Below are 20,082 nucleotides of genomic sequence, written 5' to 3' on the forward strand. Positions count from 1 at the left end.
CTTTTAATTGGGGGGGGCACAGATAAGGAGGGGGAGGAATGAGGCGTTCAGAGCGGCTAGGTCAAGAAGGGGCAGGCGTTACTAGGGAGGAGATGTGGCAGGAGGGGGGAAGGGTGGCGTGGGGAATTCAGGGACTCGGGAGGAAACCAGGGGATTTGGGGAGGGGGGTACTCACTATGCCTGCGGCTTTGGCGATGTCGGGGTTGTTGTGGCCAAAACTCCCGCTGTGGCTGGTGGAGACGGTGTTCTGCCTCTTGCCGCTGAGCCCCATGGCATCCATCGACTGGCTGCGGCTGCGGATCACCCGCTGCAAAGGGGGGAAACGGATGTCGTGTCACTGGAGCCCTCCCTCTTTACCTTCGCAGCCAGGCTCCCAGCCCTACAGCCCTTGGGCAATGGGGCAGGGAATTGAGAGGGGTCAGATTGGGGGAGTGGGACGCCTTTGCCCAGACGCAGATATTCCCGCCCACCCGCCAAAACTTCGTAATTCTTTAGCTGCAGTGCTATGATCCCATGATAAAATTCAATGTGACGCAGGTAGGCTGCTTTATAGGGAGAGCCCATGTAGCTCAGCGATTGTCTACACTGACCGGCAGCAACGGATAATAATAATAATAATAATAATAATAATAATAATAATAATAATCTGGCTGGGCTTCCCCCACTCTGGGCGGCTTCCAAAAAAATATTAAAATACTTTGATACATCAAACATTAAAAGCTTCCCTAAACAGGGCTGCCTTCAGATGTCTTCTAAAAGTCTGGTAGTTGTTGTTCTCTTTGACATCTGGTGGGAGGGCGTTCCACAGGGCAGGTGCCACTACCTAGAAGGCCCTCTGCCTGGTTCCCTGTAACTTAGCTTCTCGCAATGAGGGAACCACCAGAAGGCCCTCGGCGTTGGACCTCAGCGTCTCGGCGGCCGCTCCCAGTCAGGGTTTTTAGAGGCAGCCCTACTTGGAGATGCTGCCTTTGAGGATTGTTAACCTGGGGCCTTCTGCATGCAAAGCAGGGGCTCTGACACTGAGCTGCGGCCCTTCCCCCCTCCCCCTACGAAAAAAGGTGACAAGTTCCTAGTCCTCAAGGTTGTGAACAAAAAAGGCAGCTATAAAGAGGACGCTGCCTCGTATGGTGCCAACCTCCTTGGATCTACCTAGTTCAGGATTATAATGACTCCCCGCCAGAGTTTCAGGTAGGGAACATCCCTGGCTTTAACTAAAGATGCTGTTACGGATTCAGAGGGTTGAGAAGACTGGCAACAGCTATTGATTTTACAGCTTATTTAGAAATAATTTCATGCCATGAATTTCTCTCGCCCTTTTGTTTGGGTTAACAAGAACACGCAAAAATATTTCTTGTGCAATATCTAGTATGACAGGAACCACGTGATCGGTTGCACTGAATTAATAAAATCAAATAGTTGGATTAGGAATACACATGCAATCAACCATCACTGTACAGTCGTGCCTCGGAAGTCGAGCAGAATCTGTTCCGGAAGGCCGTTCGATTTCTGAAACATTCGACTTCCAAAACACGGTTTCTGATTGGCTGCAGGAAGCTCCTGCAGCCAATCGGAAGCCACACCAGACGTCTGGCTTCTGAAAGAACGTTCGAAAACCGGAACGCTCACTTCCGGTTTTCAATTGTTTGGGAGCCAAAATGTTTGACTCCCAAGGCGTTCGGGAGCCGAGGTACGACTATATTGGATTTTATTGTGATGCTTCTGATGGGGTAGAGGGTTATAGGGATGTACTTATGGAACCAAGGGTTCTCAAATTTTGGGAACCGCCAGCCAAAGCCAGCGACCATGTGCGGAAATCCCCGTGCCCCAAACGAGGCATTGGGGGGATTCCTCTCAACCCTGGGTGACGTCCCCTGCTCCCCACACCTCTCTCGCACAGGTGGGGGTGACGCAACCTGTCTCAAAGCTTGGTGCAACATGGTAAAGTGCTGCTCTGTGCATGCGCCATGCACACACCCCTTGTCGCCTCCGCTGAGCTTCATTTAGCTGCGGCTTCCGGCAAGATTTCTCTAGAGGAGAGACCTCTGTGGCATCTTGCCAGACATCTTCTCTGGGGTTTTTTTGGGGGGTGGGGCCCACAGAGCCACCCCTTGGATTCCACCACCTGAGGCATCTACCTCAGGGACGGCCCCTGCTCACACGCACCCACCTTGAAGGACTCGAAGAAGCCCCCGCTGCTCCCGCTGCCGTTCTCCATCTTGTCCTCATCTCCCCCAAGGCCCATCATGGACTGGCTGTTGAGGTGTAGCTCCTCGTAGAGGGTCTCCAACAGAGCTGTTCGCGTGCGCTCCTGCAGCCAGGAGGGAACCAGGGTGGGGTTTAGGGCTGGTCGGAGAGAGGGACGGGGAAAGCTTGGAAGAGAGGTGGGGGGGGGGTGTAGACTAGCCCAATACCCCCCCCACCCAGAAGTTGGCAAGAAGCAGTGGAACCCCTGTCAGCTGAGTAGCTCCTCACCTCCAGTTTGGCAAACTTCTCCGCCTTGTAGCAGGCGTACTCGGCGTTGATCAGCTTCGTCAGGAGGAATTCTTGGAAGTCGGGGCCCTGAGCAAGGAAAATGGGAAGATGGGAAACGGAACGCAGCTCCTGCTATCCCTGACTGAACCCATAGACCAGGGGTCAGCAAACTTTTTCAGCGGGGGGCCGGTCCACCATCCCTCAGACCTTGTGGGGGGCCGGACTATATTTTGAAGGGAAAAAATGAACGAATTCCTATGCCCCACTAATAATAATAATAATAATAATAATAATAATACTTTATTATTTATACCCTGCCCATCTGGCTGGGTTTCCCCAGCCACTCTGGGCGGCTTTCAACAGAGTATTAAAATACAGTAGTCTGTTAAACATTAAAAGCTTCCCTAAAGAGGGCTGCCAGAGATGCATTTTAAATAAAGGGACACATTCTACTCATATAAAAACACGCTGATTCCCAGAACATCCCTGGGCCGGATTGAGAAGGGGATTGGGCTGGATCCAGGCCCCGGGCCTTAGTTTGCCTACCCATGCCATAGACCTTCTGCAAAGGCAAAGCCATAGCCCCTTCCCTGACGACAGGTAAAGGCAAATGATGACCCACTGATGATGATGGTGATGATTTAGTAAATGTGTATGCCACCCTACACCTGCAGGTCTCAGGGCGGTTACAACATAAAATCACAATATAAAAACATAAAATACATAATAAAAACAAAACCAACCCAATAATCTCCCCCCCCCCAAATAGGGCTTTCCCTCCCTCTTTTCTCACTGTGTACCCCATAAACCTGCACTGGAAATTCTCCCAATGCTCCACACTCCCAATGCTGGACACACACAAAGGCAGGGGAGAATCATGTTCCAAGAAGAATAAACCTCATTTGAATCCCGCCCAAAGCCAACCTAAATTAATCCCCTAGATAGAAAATACCAAACTGGAAAACACTGTGCGGAAAAACACTCTGGCCTGATTCAGACATAACACCTCTCTCTCTCTCTCTCTGCCTAGGTTTTAAGTTGCAAGCAACTCCTGTTAACCCTGGATAAAATTAACCTGGGTCATTTTGCATGAGGTAATTAAATTACAACCTCAGACTGAAGAGGGTATTGTCATGAATGCACCACGCTCAGTACATTAGCCGTGGCTGCATATGATTCCTCTTCCAAGGCTTGATTGGCCAGTGTTGGTGGTGGTGGGAGGTCTGGAGACCCAGCTGTGCCTCATTCACAGGCAGTGGCAGCTGATGCTCACAGAGGGTACAGGGAGGTACCCCCAATTTCCTTCACTTTCCTTGACACCGGGGGAGCCTAGAGGTGAAGGAGGAAGGAGCGTTGAAGCCCAGCTGGTCAGCTGTAGGAAAACTCACCTTTCGGAAAACGGCCGGGTTGGGCAATGGAGGTCCGAAGAAAGGCACGTCATCCCGGGCAGTGACAGAGACCTGGAGAGAAAGAGGTGGGTGGGAGAGAGATGCAACCAGGAAACTCCAGAAGCTGCCTAGAAGTTATCCAGAGATGGAAAGAAGATAAAGTCCCTACCCGAGAAGAATGGCAGATGAAGTTGATGGATTATGCTAAAATGGCTAAAATGACCGGAAGAGTCAGAAATCAGGAATACCAAAATTTTAACAAGGAATGAGGAAAATTTATAGCTTATCTTAAAGACCGTTATAAACAGCTAAAACGGTGAGTAGGATTGGAATATCACTTGCCGTTTAAAGGCGAATTTTGGATACAATGGAGATGTAAAAGAGTTGGATCATCATAAAAGATGCAGGAGGAAATGATTAATAATAATAGGACCCACAAAGAGGAGGAGGGAAGTCCAGAAGATGCATTGGAATCCTATTTTTACGATTTATGTTTGATATATCTCTGTAAAACTTTAATCTGAAAAACCAAACAAATAAATTTATTTAAAAAATAAATTTATTTTTAAAATGCCTTTGGCCCTAGTCTGCACCACTCCTTTTTGAGAGCTGAGCAGAGAACTCAGGTGGATTAAGATGGTGGAAAAAGGAGATTCCGATGTAATATTCATAAGAACTTTCCAGCCATAAGAGCTGTACGACGGTGGGACGGACTCCTTTGCAAGGGGTGTGTGTGTGTGTGTGTCCCTCTTTCGTTGGGAGATTTTAAAGCAGAGGTTGAACCTGTCAGGGGTTCTTTAGTTGCACTGCAGAGGGGGTTGGACTAGATGAGCCCTGGGGGACTCCTTCCAACTCAACAATTCTATAATTCTGTGCTTAACAGCGACACTGAGTGCCTGGTAGCTCTTCTTTATGGACCCTTCAGGGTGTGAAGTATCAGCAGAGCGGGGTCCCCCTTTGTCGCTCCACCTCCCTCTGATGTTTGGGTGGTGGCGGCGGCCTGAGACAGAGCCTTCTCTAAGCCAGCACCCCCTAAGTTGTGCAACTCCCACCCCAGAGAGGTCCGCCGGACACCTTCACTGTACAACACACCCTTTTCCCCGGGCCTCTGACAGCCCTGGGTGTTTATAGGGCCCACCCTTTTTCTGCGACTGTAGCCTGCTTTAACTGTTTTCAGTTTTTAATTGCTGTCAATTACCGTATTTTTCGCTCTGTAAAACGCACTTTTCCCCTTCTAAAAAGTCAGGGGAAATGTGTGTGCATCTTATGGAGTGAATGCAAGCTGCGTGGCTATCCCAGAAGACAGAACAGCGAGAGGGAGCGCTGTGCAACGTTCCCTCTCGTTGTTCTAGCTTCTGGCTTAGCCGCGCGAAGCCTCCGCAGGGCAGTGGGGAGGCTTCATCCGGCTGCCCTGTGGAGGCTTCGCGCAGCTATCCCTGGCTATCCCCCACCTCCCAGAAAAGCCCCCAAGAGCCATGCTCCCTTTAAAGAGTGCACGGCTCTTGGCTGGCTTTTGTGGGAGGTGGGGGAAGGGACAGAGGGCAGCTTAGCTGCACGCAGCCTCTTCCGGGCAGGGGGAGCCTTCATCCCGCTGCCTGGGAGAGACTTCGCGCGGCTATCCCAAAAGCCAGAACAGCAAGAGGCTATTCCAGAAGCCAGATCCCTCTTGCTGTTCTGGCTTCTGGGATTCAGAATATTTTTTTTCTTGTTTTCCTCCTCCAAAAACTAGGTGCGTCTTATGATCTGCTGCATCTTATAGAGCAAAAAATACGGTACCTGCTGGTGGAAGGTGGGTAATCAATTGAATCAATAATGCTAATGGTAATAATAGTAAAGTCCCCCCAACCACCCATCGCCACTCCAGGTTCCAGCACCCGGAGATAACTGACTCCACCAATAAAAGCCCAGCCACCTTGTAGAGTGTGTTCTCCGTACAGGGATTCTCGGCCTGAACTACAATGTAGGCGTGCAGGAAGTTGGAGGCGATCATGTCCGGGACGAAGGGCGTGTTCTCGTCCTGGAAGATGATGGCCACGATGTCGTTCCCGATGTGCCGTTTCCTCTGCAGCTATGAGCAGGAGGAGAGAGAGGAGAGGAGAGGGTCATTGTTTCAGTCCCACTCGCTTTTGCTCACCCAGGAGGTGGGGGGAGAGGAAAAACACACACACACAAAGGGGGTTACAGGCCAGGAGGCAACCAAGTCCAGGCAAGCTGTGAGCTCCAGTGCACTTCCACCAGTGCACTGCCGGCTACGCCTTTCCTCTGCCCTCCTGGCTGCGCTTTCCTCCGCCATCGAAGCCACGTCCCTACCTGCTGAGTATCTCCCTCTGTGTAGGGTAGCTTGGTGGACACATGGAACATGATCTCCTTGTTTCGGAAGTTGTAGTAGACCGACTCTGTCCCTGTCTGCCCGTGGGTCACGTCGAGGCCCCCCCGAAACCTGCACCCCACAGAAAGACACAGGCCTGAGACCAGTTCGAGGGCTGTGCTGCCAACAGCTTTGAGTGTTTTCAGGAGCGAAAAACAAAAACTGTGCCCCTCCTCCCTGGCATGCAGCTGGGTCTTGGGGGGGGCAGACGTAAAGGACCCCCCTGTTCTCCCTCTGTCCCGACTCTACTCACCCCTTGAAGTCCTGCAACTTGACTTTCTGGCCCAAGAATTCAAGGAATTCGACGAATGCTGGGCTCTCCTCCGTGGTGCTGAAGAGCTCCTCTTCTGAAGTCTGCAGAGAAGAGGCAGAGTTATGTCTGCTGGTGCTCAAAGAGAGGGCTTGGCTTACAGCCATGGGGTGGGGGGGAGGTCTCTGTGCATCCCTAACCCAGACCACCTTGAAGGGGAAAGGACTGGCCAGAAGTAAGAGCTCACAGCCCTCTCCCGTTAGCATCCCAGTTAACTTAAGAAGACTCCTGCACTAGTTGGGTTCAGCCAATGGGCGCTCCAGCATCTTGTCCTCAGGTGGTCAAGCAGCTACTGAAATGGTACCCAGGAACAAGAGCTCTCTCTGTAGTTTCCAGGAACTGGGATTCAAAAGCATTGCAGCAATTGCCCTCTCCCTTCCATGAATTTGACCAATCATCTGCTAAAGGCATCCATATTGGAGAGAGGGACCATTTTTGCTTTTAGGGAGAAGGATGCGCTTCAGTTTTAGTTTAGTTTAGTTTTTAGTTTAGAGAGAGAGATGATATAGGCCATGGGAAGGCAAATAAAGGCCTGGGGGCCGGATCTGGCCCAATCACCTTCTAAATCTGGCCCACGGAGGGTCCGGGAATCAGCATGTTTTTACATGAGTAGAATGTGTCCTTTTATTTTAAAATGCATCTCTGGCTTATTTGCGGGGCCTGCCTGGTGTTTTTACATGAGTAGAATGTGTGCTTTTATTTAAAATGCACCTCTGGATTATTTGTGGGGCATAGGAATTCATTCATTCCCCCCCCCCAAGGTCTGAGGGACGGTGGACTGGCCCCCTGCTGAAAAAAATTGCTGACCCCTGAATTATAGAAATAGATATATTAATGAGAAAAGTATCAGGCTGCAATAAGTCCAAATTCAGGAGTGGGCAGAAAGTAGATCAGAATCAACTGGTAGATCTTGCGGGATCTGCAGGAGGGCTGTTCTCACAGGCTCCCAACTGGGTCGCAACAGCAACACAAATCTCCTTCTCCACCCCCACCATGCCTACAAGTTTCAAGCCGGGGTGCTGAGATGAAGAATGCAGCCTGCAAGTATGAAAGAATGGCCAGTTCAAGTTCTGCTCTGGAATGGGAAACAAAAACCCCATGCCCACTGTATAGACCAAGCAGGGGCAGTTTACGCTCTGAAAGAATAATGCCAAACTCAGCTATCCTTCGAAGCTCGCACTTCTCTAAATTTCGCAACGCAGCTCTCCAAGATGGGTGAGGGATAAAATTGTTGGGTGCAAAAATATAGGTTATTAGGAGAAAGTGGACATAGAATGCATGTGCCAGTGAAAAAAATAACAAGCTAAAACACATCTGGGGGGAAATGTCTTGCAAAAACGTGTATCTATATCAGGGGAAACGGCTTCAGTCCGTTAATTTCAAGAGGTCTCGCTCCCAACCTGGGCCGCTAGATGGAGCTCCCGCCACCTGGCAAAATCATACACTTAACAGGTTTAAAATGCAAACATTTTAAATAGAGAGGCTGGTGGGTGGCTTTGTGAAAGCTGGATCATGGTGTCTCTCTCCCTCCCTCCCCACTTTCCCTTTTCATCCCCTGAGAATCACTTGTCAATTGACTGCGCCTTTTTACCCCACCCCAAAGGATCAGAGCTTTGTCATGACTTCCTCAAGATAAAAGCTGCGCAGGAGGCACGGGAGCACTCAATTTAGCTCAGCTTTTTAAGAAAAGGCCCTCCTGCATGCTCTGGAGGGGGAGGCAGCTGTGTGCTGCCTGGGGGGGGGGTACCCCTCTCCTTCTCCGAGCTGATTTCTCAGGTGTGAAGGAGCCAGAGGTGTGTGGGGGGGGAATGGGGAGGAATCCAGCATCCCTGAAGCAGCGCAGAGGTATTGCCGTTTGTTCAGGGGGAGAAGAAGGGGGGGGGGTCTCCAATGCTGGTGCAGAGTGGCTCCCTCCAGCCAGCAAACCCAATAGGCAGGGCCGTTCCCTCCCTGCGAGAAGCCAAGTTACAGGGAACCAGGCAGAGGGCCTTCTCGGTGGTGGCACCCGCCCTGTGGAACGCCCTCCCACCAGATGTCAAAGAGAGAAACAACTACCAGGCTTTTAGAAGACATCTGAAGGCAGCCCTGTTTAGGGAAGCTTTTAATGTTTGATGCATTACTGTATTTTAATATTTGGTTGGAAGCCGCCCAGAGTGGCTGCGGGGGCCCAGCCAGATGGGCAGGGTATAAATAATATATTATTATTATTATTATTATTATTATTATTATTATTATTATTATTATTACAGGATACCCTTTGCGGCCGGCCACCGTGAGGGAAGGATGCTAGACTATATAGGTCCCCTTTGGGATGATTCAGCTGCAGACCTGTTTTGCCACTGCTTCCTCCTCAAAGAAGGTGCCTTCCTCTGGTCCAGGACCTCCTGGGTATTTATCTCCCCCCCCCCCCGCACACCTCCAGATCTCACCTGCCTCCCACCCACTCACCTGGCCCAGCTTCTGGTAGATGACACCGAACTTGAAGTTATTGCTGATGACGTGTTCATCAAAGGTCACGATGAGTCGAGAGGCCTGGAGGTGGGGTGGGGTGGGTTTGGGGGGGGGGGAGAAAATCTGGTGAGTTCAGCGAGCGGAACCTCAGACATCAACCACATCTACCTGGTGCAAACATTCCCTGGGAACTAGGGATTCCCCCATAACCTGCAGCACACATGGAGGGGAGCCTGAGGCATGGGGGCCACAGGAAACCCCATATCCTCTGGCTCCCGACACATCTCACCCCCACCAGAAGTTCCTTTGTGTTTCTTTCTTGGCTTTTAAATTTGCCTTCTCTCTCTCTTTCCTGCTCTGCAGCTTCAGAAAAGCTGGCTGAAGTATTTTATTAGGTAAGAATAAGATGCTTTTTATAGAAAACACTCCACCCAGCTTTTCTGAAGCTGCAGAGCAGGAAGGAGATAGGAGATGGAAAATTTAAAATTCTGGTTTTCAGTTTCAAAAATTTTACAGTCATTTTAACGTTTTGAAACTTGACTTCCTTCCTCCTCTTCCTGCGGTTCCTCAAATTTATTTTTAATACTTTCTGCATATATATATATATAGGATGGAAAGACTGTGAGGCATGGACCTCCTGAGGAAATATAAAACACAAAATACGCAATAAAAACAAAAACAAGAGAACCCATTAACTCCCCCCCTTCCAAAACACATTTTAAAAGGGCACTAGATGCCAGCCAGCCAAAGGCCTGGTTAAAGAGCAACGGTTTTGCCTGGCGCCTAAATATATGCAATGAAGGTGCCCAGTGAGGCTCCCTGGAGAGAGCATTCCACAAAGGGGGAGCCACCGCAGAATAGGCCCTGTTCTTATCCTGCCACCCTCTGGACCTCTTGCTCTCAGGGTCTGAGTAGGTTCATATGGAGAGAGGTGGTCCCTGGGGTATTGCAGTCCTGAGACATTTGTTATAAATTAACTCTGAGGCAGCCACAGAGCTTTTATATCAGATCAGTAAATTCTGAATACTAAAAAATGCTTTAGCCTTCCCTTAAGACAGCATCCAGGTTGTTGAGCACTACCTCAAGACTGATTTTCAGGAGAAGGCGTCCAAGAAACCGAATAAATACCCATATTTCAGCGAGTTTCCTCCTCGCTCCTACCTTTGGGTACAGCACGGGGTAAAAGCGATCGACGTTGACGTCCTCACACACCAACTGCGGCCAAGAGAGACAGACACTAAGACATCGCAAAGGGTTAGACCCAACTCTACATTTTATAGGATTCCAGGATCACAAAAGGAACTGGTTCCTCTTGCACAAGCACAAGAGGAAATTCCATCCAGCCCACTGCAGCCGCCGTTCTGCTAACGGAACAGCCATTTTCCTTTCTGGGGCAGAGAAGAATTCCAACAGGTGCAGCTTCTGCCATCGTGGTGCCGCAATAACTGAGGGGTGTGTGAGAGATTGCAGTTCCCCACTGTCGCCCCCACTGAATTGCACTTTCTGTCGGGCTGAATCCATGAATGGTCCAGACACAACCCCTGTCCCCTGGGGGGCGGTCTCTGCCTTGACCAACAGGTTACAGCAGGGGTCAGCAAACCTTTTCAGCAGGGAGCCGGTCCACTGTCCCTCAGACCTCGTGGGGGGCCAGACTATATTTTTTTGGGGGGGGGGAGATGCAAGAGCACTATGAGCCCCGGTGGCTGCTTAGCTGTGTCTTGCGAGTGGCAGGGGCTGGCGGCAGCGGCGGAGGGATGATGAGCGGTGCAAGAAAGGGCTCCGGAGAGGAGCTGCTTAAAATGGCGGCTGCTCGAGCGCTGCTGCTGCTGCTGGCACCAACAAGGCCCAAACCCCTTCCTCCTTTAGGCAGGGCGGGGAGAAGCCAGGAGGAGGGAGGGAGGCGCCGCCGTGGGAGGGAGAGGCAAAGAATGTGAGCGCTTGCGATCCACGCAGAGATTTCCAGACCATCCGCAGGCCGGATCCAGAAGGCAATTGGGCCTGATCTGGCCCGCGTACCTATGGGTCACACCAGCAGTGCTTTTGCAAGGCAAGGGTCGGAGAGCATCTCCCTCCCTCCCATCACACCCTTTTCACCCCCACCCCCAATACTTGCCTTTGCCATCTGGACAACGTTGGGGAACTCGGTCAGGCAGGAGATGGGGATGACGTCATGGTAAGTCCGACATTTCGTCCTGCGGGGGAAGAGGGCAGAGGAGATGGGCGGAAGCCAGGCAGAAGATCCCACCTCCTGAGAAAAGATGGAGGGAAGAGAGGGGGAATTCCCCCTTCTGCCTTGCCCCAGCATTAGTGTGAAGTCCCATAGCAGCTGGAGACCCAAGTTGGAGAAACACTGATCTAGTGCAGTACAGCACTGTCTTCATGTACTGGGAACGGCTCTCTAGGGCTTAGCAACAGGGGTGGCCAAGGCTTACTGGGCATGGGCCGGATCCATGGCTGTCAACGTTTTCCTTTTTTTAAGGGAAATTCCCTTATTCCGAATAGGATTCCTCGTAAGAAAAGGGAAAAGTTGACAGCTATGGCCAGATCACTCCTGCAGAGATCCTCCGTGGGCCGGGCCGGCACAACATGACGGCGGAAAACGCGTCTGTGCATGCCCAGACGCCAAAAATTGCTTCTGCACAGGCACAATTTTCAGCATCTGGGCATGCGCAGAAGCGATTTCAGGTGCCCCGGACATGCACAGACGCGATTTCCGGTGTCTGGGCATGTGCAGAAACAATTTCTGGAGCGCAGAAGAGAGTCCCCACGCCGTGCCGCACTGATCTAGCACAGCGCGCAGGGACTCACCAAGCATGCGGCTTGGTTCAGGAGCGGCTCGGGGGCCGGTTAAACAGCCTCCATGGGCCGCTTCCGGCCCATGGGCCTTAGGTTGCTGACCCTGAGCTTAGGAACATCCAGTCTAGCCTCCTGTTCTCACAGGGACCAACCAGATACCCATTATCGGAAACCAGCAGTCAGGATTCAAACACAAGACCGAACTCTGCCATCTTGTGGTTTCCAGCGAGTGGGACTCAGAAGCCATTGTGGCTAAGAGCATTGTATTTCAGGTAGAAGAAATTCCCAGGCCTACCAGGAGAAGTTGCCAGTTGGGGCTTTTTATTTTATTTTTTCATTTCATTTTATTTTTATATTCTTTTCATGTTTATACATTTCACTAATTTTGCAATCAATTTAACATTTCAAAACCTGACTACCTTCCCCCTCTTTCTGCGGTTCCTTCAATTTATTTTTAATTATCTTCCGCATATCCGAATTAACTTAATTTGCTCGTTTATCCATCTACTTTAAATGTATACTCTTATGAAAAGCTGCAGGTTATTCCAATAATCCTGCCAATGTTCTTTTCTTTTCTTTCTTTCTTTTAAAAGTTTTTATTTCATTTTAATACACCACATACAAAAAGAAAATAACGAAGATACACAAATATCCATCACCTCCTAACAACTAAAAAAAGGAAGAAAATAAAAACAATAACAATAACAATAACAATAACAACACCAATACATTAAATATTACTCACAATACATTTAACATAAAAATGACTTTTTCCTATATAGCTGACTTCTACTCCTTACTTCTATTTCTCATCCGTTATTCACTGCCATATTATAGCATATTTTGACTTTAATGTTATTTATTCTGTCCTAGGTTTTCCATCAGATTTAAAACTCCTACCGAAGTTATTCAAATGCTGCCACATACTTCAAACTTTCATTGCTGTTTTTCAAATACACTTTAAAGACTTCCCATTTTGTGGTAAATACTTCCTGCCAATGTTCTTATCTGTTTGCAGCTTGTTGGTTAAATAAACCATTTCCGTTCTTTTATAAAAATATTTGCTATCTAGATTTCTTATTTTCCCAGTAAGTTTCACCAGAAAGAAACAGAGAGAGAGAGAGAGAGAGAGAGAGATAACACACTTAAAACAAAATTAAAAATTCTAGTCCTCATGATTCCGAATGAAGTTCTAAGTTAAACAGGGAGCTGCCTGGCACTGAGCTGCCCTTGGTCCATTGAGATCAGTTCTCAGTGGAAGCAACAGCTGCCCTGGGTTTCAAGACTTGGGTTTTCCTGCCCCCGCAGCTCCCCCTCTATTCCCACTCACCTCAGGAGCAAGCGCAGGTGCTCTTGATCTCCAATCACGTCGTACTTGAGTGAGAAGACGAGGTGCCCCAACGCCGCGTCCACAGAGTAGTAGTTAAAGTGCTCCTGGGTTGGTGGTGGGGAGGAAAAAGGTGAATATAAGAATGGAGGAAAACTACTACTGCAATGCAGGCTCCCAGCTCCGTGGTGCCTCAGGGTTCCGTCCTCTCCCCCATGCTTTTTAATATCTCTATGAAGCCGCTGGGAGAGATCATCAGGGGGTTTGGGCTGGGTGTTCATCAGTATGCAGATGATACCCAGCTCTACATCTCTTTTAAATCAGAACCAGTGAAGGCAGTGAAGGTCCTGTGTGAGTGCCTGGAGGCGGTTGGAGGATGGATGGCGGCAAACAGATTGAGGTTGAATCCTGACAAGACAGAAGTGCTGTTTTGGGGGGACAGGGGGTGGGCGGGTTTGGGGGACTCCCTGGTCCTGAATGGGGTAACTGTGCCCCTGAAGGACCAGGTGCGCAGCCTGGTGGTCATTTTGGACTCACAGCTGTCCATGGAGGCGCAAGTTAATTCTGTGTCCAGGGCAGCTGTCTACCAGCTCCACCTGGTACGCAGGCTGAGACCCTACCTGCCTGCGAACTGTCTCGCCAGAGTGGTGCATGCTCTAGTTATCTCCCGCTTGGACTACTGCAATGTGCTCTATGTGGGGCTACCTTTAAAGCTGACCCGGAAACTGCAATTAATCCAGAATGCGGCAGCTAAACTGGTGACTGGGAGTGGCCGCCAGGACCACATAACACTGGTCCTGAGAGATCTGCATTGGCTCCCAGTACGTTTCTAAGCACAATTCAAAGTGTTGGTGTTGACCTTTAAAGCCCTAAACGGCCTCGGTTCTGTATACCTGAAGGAGTGTCTCCACCCCCATCGTTCTGCCCGGACACTGAGGTCCAGCTCTGAGGGCCTTCTGGCGGTTCCCTCACTGTGAGAAGCAAAGCTACAGGGAACCAGGCAGAGGGCCTTCTCAGTAGTGGCGCCCGCCCTGTGGAACGCCCTCCCATCAGATGTCAAAGAGATAAACAACTACCTGACATTCAGAAGACATCTTAAGGCAGCCCTGTTCTGGGAAGTTTTTAATGTATGACATATTAGTGTATTTTTAGTCTTTGTGGAAGCAGCCCAGAGTGGCTGGGGAAACCCAGCCAGATGGGCGGGGTACAAATAATAAATTATTCTTATTCTTATTCTTATTATTACTGTGAGGTGAGAGAGGTTGGCTGTTTTGTCCTTCCAGGTTCAAGGCAAAAGTCTTGGGGCCACCAGAAGGACTTGCAGCCCCAACACTTCCGTTGCCCAGCCCTTATCTCCCAGAACCACGGGAATATAATTCGAAAAGATGCAGATACTTGCAAATGTCAAGGATTTCTCTTAACGCAAGGATTTATCCCGTAATCCGTCCCCCACGACATCACCAGGGGCTGCCCCCAGGTCACATGTCTTGGCCCTGAAAACTTGGCCCTGAAAAGCCCTAAACGGCCTTGGTCCAGTATACCTGAAGGAGCGTCTCCACCCCCATCGTTCAGCCCGGACACGGAGATCCAGCTCCGAGGGCCTTCTGGTGGTTCCCTCCCTGCGAGAAATGAGGTCACAGGGAACCAGGCAGAGGGCCTTCTCGGTAGTGGCACCCGCCCTGTGGAACAGACGTGAAGGAAATAAGCAGCTATCTTCTCTTTAAAAGACATCTGAAGGCAGCCCTGTTTAGGGAAGTTTTTAATATTTAATGCTGTATTGTTTTTAACACTTGATTGGAAGCTGCCCAGAGTGGCTGGGGAAACTCAGCCAGATGGGCGGGGTATAAATAAATTATTATTATTATTATTAGCCAACCAGATGCTCTCTGGGAAAGCCGACAAAGCAGGAAGTCTCCCCTTGCTGTCTTTCCCATTAGCAGCTGGTAAACTGCTCATGAGCCTGGAGGCTCCATGCGCAAGAGGCAAATTTTTCTCCCTTGAATCTGTCCGCCCAGGAGTTGGCGCCTGTCCTGCGGCTCCGAGTTCCACAGTTCAAAACCAGCACAAAAAGAGGAGACCCTCTTTTGGTCTACCCAGCAACTTCCAGCTTCCAGTCTCAGTTAATGGGGCCATGGGACCCTGGTGCTTTGAGAGGGGGAGAACAGCTCCCACTTGCCCTATCCCATGTGTAACGAGAACAATCGACGCAATTAAAATGCAATATGAAAAGCAGTTTTAAAAAAACACACGTTGCCGTCACAGAAATAAGGTGACTCCTGAAAATACACACAATGTTATAAACAGCCTTTCGTGCCCCCCCACCTTTCACCCTAATCTTACAAGCCCCGAAAGCTGCAAACTTTCCCTCATGGGGGGAGGGGTCCCCTTGATTGTTCAGTTGCCCCTTTCAGCAACTTTTCCATCTCTCCATTAACCTTTACGGACAAGGCCCCAGCCAGTTACAGATAGGTAGCCGTGTTGGTCTGCCATAGTCAAAACAAAATAAAAAAATTCCTTCCAGTAGCACCTTAAAGACCAACTAAGTCAGTTCTTGGTATGAGCTTTCGTGTGCATGCACACTTCTTCAGATACACTGAAACAGAAGTCACCAGACCCTTCTATATAGTGAGAAGGTGGGGAGGGGTATTACTCAGAAGGGTGGTGGGATTGGGTGATTGGCAGATAGCTGTGATGAGCCTGTTGACGACTCTTAATGACTGCAATAGGTCTTACAGGAAAAAGCAAGGGGTGAGAAGGTGAAAAATGGCTTTGTCATGTATAATGAGATAAGAATCCAATGTCTTTGTTCAGACCAGGTCTCTCCATGGTTTTAAGTTTGGTAATAAGTTGCAATTCAGCAGCTTCTCTTTCCAGAGAAGGCCCCAGCCAGAAATTCAATAAATACTACTACTGCTACTGCTACTACTACTACTACTAAAGAACAGCACACAGATTTGTGTAAAGGCAAGCTGGAGGAGGAGTGTGGGGCAGGGAGGAAGGATATGTTTTTCATGAGAGGAAAAGAGAGAGCCAAAGTTGGAAGGGATCCCCAAAGCTCATCTAGTTGCAACCGCAACTGAAGCATTCCTTAAAGGTGGCCATCCAACCTCTGCTTAAAATCCTCAAAGGAAGGTTTCCATGTTGTTATTACTCTTCTCTTTCTCTCAGTATTCTGAAATATACTCGGTTGAGAGTGGATTTCATGCTCTTTATTCAGCTCATAGTGGTGAGGAGGAATGGAAGTTCCCCCAGAATGTCTGCCTTATATACATTATTTACACAATGGGCCCCACGTGATTGGCTAATTCCGGGATTCTCCTGTAGGCCAATCAGGTTGCGGATTCCCTTCCAGCTGGAACTGGATTGGGGTGGCTCCTGTGGACCAATCAGATTGCTGCATTCTGGATCCTATTGTTCTAGGGCCAATCAGACTGCTGCCTTTTGGAACCTATTCAACTCGGTACACAACAGCTTCTCTGAATATTTTATCTTACTTTATTTGGGTAAGAACTGCATGCAAATTAAGGTGCTGAACAGAAGGAAGAGGTCCCTGTATGAGAGACAGGGAAGAGGAAATCTCTTGGGGTGAGAAGAGAGGGGAGCCCCCCAGGCGAGAACCGGGAGGACACGCCCTTTCCTGTATGGGAGAAAAGTTAAGATATATTTGTGAGAAAGGATCCTGAATTTCCCCTCTCTTCTACCTTTCCTTTCTTTTTTGATTCTCTTCTTTAAAATATTTTTTTTTTATTTCTTGTGCAATTCGCTTGTCTTTTGTTGCACAGCGAAAAGTGTTAATAAAACTTTATTTAAAAAAACAAGGAAGGAAGGAGAGTCCACCAGCTCCCATACCTTCCCCTCGAAGCAGTGCCTTTATACCCCTTGCCATCTTTCCTGGGTACACAGCAAACTCAAAAGAGGATTCAGAGACTCCATTAAACCTCCCAAGAACATAAGACGAGCCTGCTGGATCGGGTGAAAGGGGGTGCAACCAAGCCCCACCATGTCCTGTTTTCAGTTTGGCCAACCAGATGCCCCCAAAGGGGACCCGCCAGAGCCCCCTCCCCTCCTTTGGTTTCCAGCTTTTAATATTTGATGTATTACTGTATTTTAATATTTTCTTGGAAGCTGCCCAGAGTGGCTGGGGAAGCCCAGCCAGATGGGCGGGGTATAAATAAAAAATTATTATTATTATTATTAGTAGTAGTAGTAGTAGTAGTAGTAGTAGTAAAGAGACCCCTGACCATTAGGTCCAGTAATGACCGACTCTGGGGTTGTGGCGCTCATCTCGCTTTATTGGCCGAAGAAGCCGGCATACAGCTTTCAGGTCATGTGGCCAGCATGACTAAGCCTCTTCTGGCGAACCAGAACAGCGCACGGAAACGCCCTTTACCTTCCCGCTGGAGCGGTACCTATTTATCTACTTGCACTGTGACATGCTTTCGAACTGCTAGGTGGGCAGGAGCAGGGACAGAGCAATGGGAGCTCACCCCATCGCAGGGATTCGAACCGCCAACCTTCTGATCGGCAAGTCCTAGGCTCTGTGGTTTAATCCACAGCGCCACCCACGTCCCTCTAGTAGTAGTATATTATTATTATTATTATTATTATTATTATTATTATTATATCCAGGAGTATATACTGCCTCTGACAGTATGGGCATTTTCTAATCAGCCTTAAACTTTGGGACCTGTGTTTGCTGGAGGAGAGGAGGAAAAGGGGAAATTGGAGCGATAAACGCTCTGCCCTCCCAGGGTGGCACAAAGCTACCCAGGCCGTCCCTGGCACAGCCCAGAGCCCCACCCTTGGCACACACGGAGCAGTTCCCGCTTGGCGAGGACCGCAAAGAGGAAAGAAAAAAGAAGGAAAACAACAGGTTGAAATGCAAATCAGCCTGCTCAGAGGACTTTGGCGATGCCCAGAGAAGGAGGGCAGGGTTCCCACTTGGAGGGCAACCCTCATAAGCTCATCCCCATGTCGCCACGGACCTGCTGGGCCAGGAAGGTGACCCCGGCCAGCCTGTCAGCTGGCCCCTGAAAGTCCTCCAAAACAATTTGTTGGCAAACAGAACATGGAAAGGGGACTAGAACAGGAATGGAGAAGGAGGAGGAAGAGGATTAGGAAGAGAACCCTCACCTCTGATGTGGTCAACTTTTGGTCCTCCAGGTGTATGACTAACAGGGGTGATGGAGTGTGGCACCATCTGGGGGATCACAGGTTGCCCTTCCGAGCATTAGGAGAAGGTAGAGTGCCAAGGAAGGTAGCCGGGGCAGTGAAGGTGTGTGATGGTCTATTTCGGGGCTGGGGAACCTGTTGCCCTCCAGACATACTCCCATCGGTCTAGGGAAGGCCAGGCAGCGGTCAGGGATGATGGGAGTTGTAGTCCAGCAACATCCAGAGGAGCAAAGCTTCTCCACACCTGCCTTAGCTGAAGGCTCCAGATGCCAAGCTGAGATGTCTCCCTCCTGCTCCCCCCCAAAAACAACCCAGCTAGTTTGGGCCCCCAAGTGGGACTCTGCACCTAATCTCCCTGCTTAACAATGGTCAATTTATGGAAATGTTTATGTCTTGCATTAACTTATTCATTCGATGCTAAAGATTCCCTGCCTTGACGCTTATCAGTCGCTTGGCTGTCAGATTGTTCATGCAGAGGTTATCAAAGAATTTATTTTATTCTGTTACTGGCTATCTTTCCTTGATATGAATTTTTAGCTCGGATTGTTTATTTTTCCCACAGATTAACCAATTGCTATGCGCTGCCTGCTTTGGGGACACACACCAAGGGCCCACGGACCACCTGGAAATTATGAAGGGTTTTGACGAACCATGTAAAAATTCGGCTGCCTGTCATAGCAACTGTAACCCGTTGAGCCAAATGTTGTAGGATTTATATTTGCGCTTTTAATGCCCCCTTCGATTTCTTATATATTGCATTTAACATTTTGAACTCCAGAATTTAAGTTGCAACGCAATAAAATACACTAAAACTAAAAGCAGCAATAAAAATACAATTAAAAATCAATATAATTTAATGCAAAGGATGCGCCGTCTCCTTGTCTTTGGACACAAATCCACAAACACACTACGGACCACCTGACTTAAGCTTACAAGCTGAAATCAATCTTTCAGTATGACAGCGCAAAAACTTTGGAACTCCCTGCCTGATGACACCAGGAAACCGCCTTCACTGTGCTCTTTTTGACACCTGCTAAAAACCTTTTAGTTTAGGCAAAGTCTGTCCAGGCATGTAGAATGTTGATGTGTGTTTTAACCTGTTCTTAATATACTGCTGATTTTAATTTTTGAAAAAGTTTTAAATCTTTTTTTTAATTGTTCTTCCTGAAATTTTTAATGTTTTATTTTCTTTGTAAACTGCTTTGAATTATTATTATTTTACAATCAAATGGTATTTAGGGCCCCATTGGTTTTATAACTGCAAGTTGCTTTGAATTTTTTGTTTGTTTGTTTGTTTGTTTTTGTTTTTTTGGTATTAAACCCGCCCTGGGACCTTAGGGTGAATTGTGGCAATAAACAACACGAAATAAATAAAAACCTTGGGTTCTGTAGTTCACCCCCTCACCAGGCTACAATTACTAGCATCTTTAACAATATGATTTCCAAGCACAATTCAAAGTGTTGGTGCTGATCTTGAAAGCCCTAAACGGCCTCGGTCCAGTATACCTGAAGGAGCATCTCCAACCCCCATCGTTCAGCCCGGACACTGAGGTCCAGCTCCAAGGGCCTTCTAGCGGTAACCTCCCTGTGAGAAGAGAGGTTACAGGGAACCAGGCAGAGGGCCTTCTCAGTAGTGGCACCCTCCTGTGGAACGCCCTTCCACCAGATGTCAAGGAAATAAACAACTATCTGACTTTTAGAAGACATCTGAAGGCAGCCTTGTTTAGGGATGCTTTTGACGTTTGATGTTCTATTGTGCTTTTAATATTCTGTTGGAAGCCGCGCAGAGTGGCTGGGG

At 48.8% G+C, this 20,082-nt stretch overlaps 1 protein-coding gene across 1 annotated transcript in view; it reads right to left on the reverse strand.

The window, feature by feature from the left end:
* Positions 1-20,082, reverse strand: part of RAP1GAP (RAP1 GTPase activating protein) — a 94,628-nt gene that overhangs the window by 16,846 nt on the left and 57,700 nt on the right. The window contains exons 8-18 of the mRNA XM_079987396.1: positions 13,116-13,219; positions 11,103-11,181; positions 10,151-10,204; positions 8,987-9,070; positions 6,482-6,582; positions 6,171-6,300; positions 5,773-5,928; positions 3,861-3,932; positions 2,473-2,559; positions 2,168-2,308; positions 176-307 (exon numbers count right to left, since the gene is read on the reverse strand). Of these exons, the coding sequence (XP_079843522.1) occupies positions 176-307; positions 2,168-2,308; positions 2,473-2,559; positions 3,861-3,932; positions 5,773-5,928; positions 6,171-6,300; positions 6,482-6,582; positions 8,987-9,070; positions 10,151-10,204; positions 11,103-11,181; positions 13,116-13,219 (1,140 nt within the window). The remainder of the gene's footprint in view (positions 1-175; positions 308-2,167; positions 2,309-2,472; positions 2,560-3,860; positions 3,933-5,772; positions 5,929-6,170; positions 6,301-6,481; positions 6,583-8,986; positions 9,071-10,150; positions 10,205-11,102; positions 11,182-13,115; positions 13,220-20,082) is intronic.

The sequence above is a fragment of the Podarcis cretensis genome, assembly GCF_951804945.1.
Source record: "Podarcis cretensis genome assembly, chromosome: 8".
In the NCBI taxonomy this organism is placed as follows: Eukaryota; Metazoa; Chordata; class Lepidosauria; order Squamata; family Lacertidae; genus Podarcis; species Podarcis cretensis.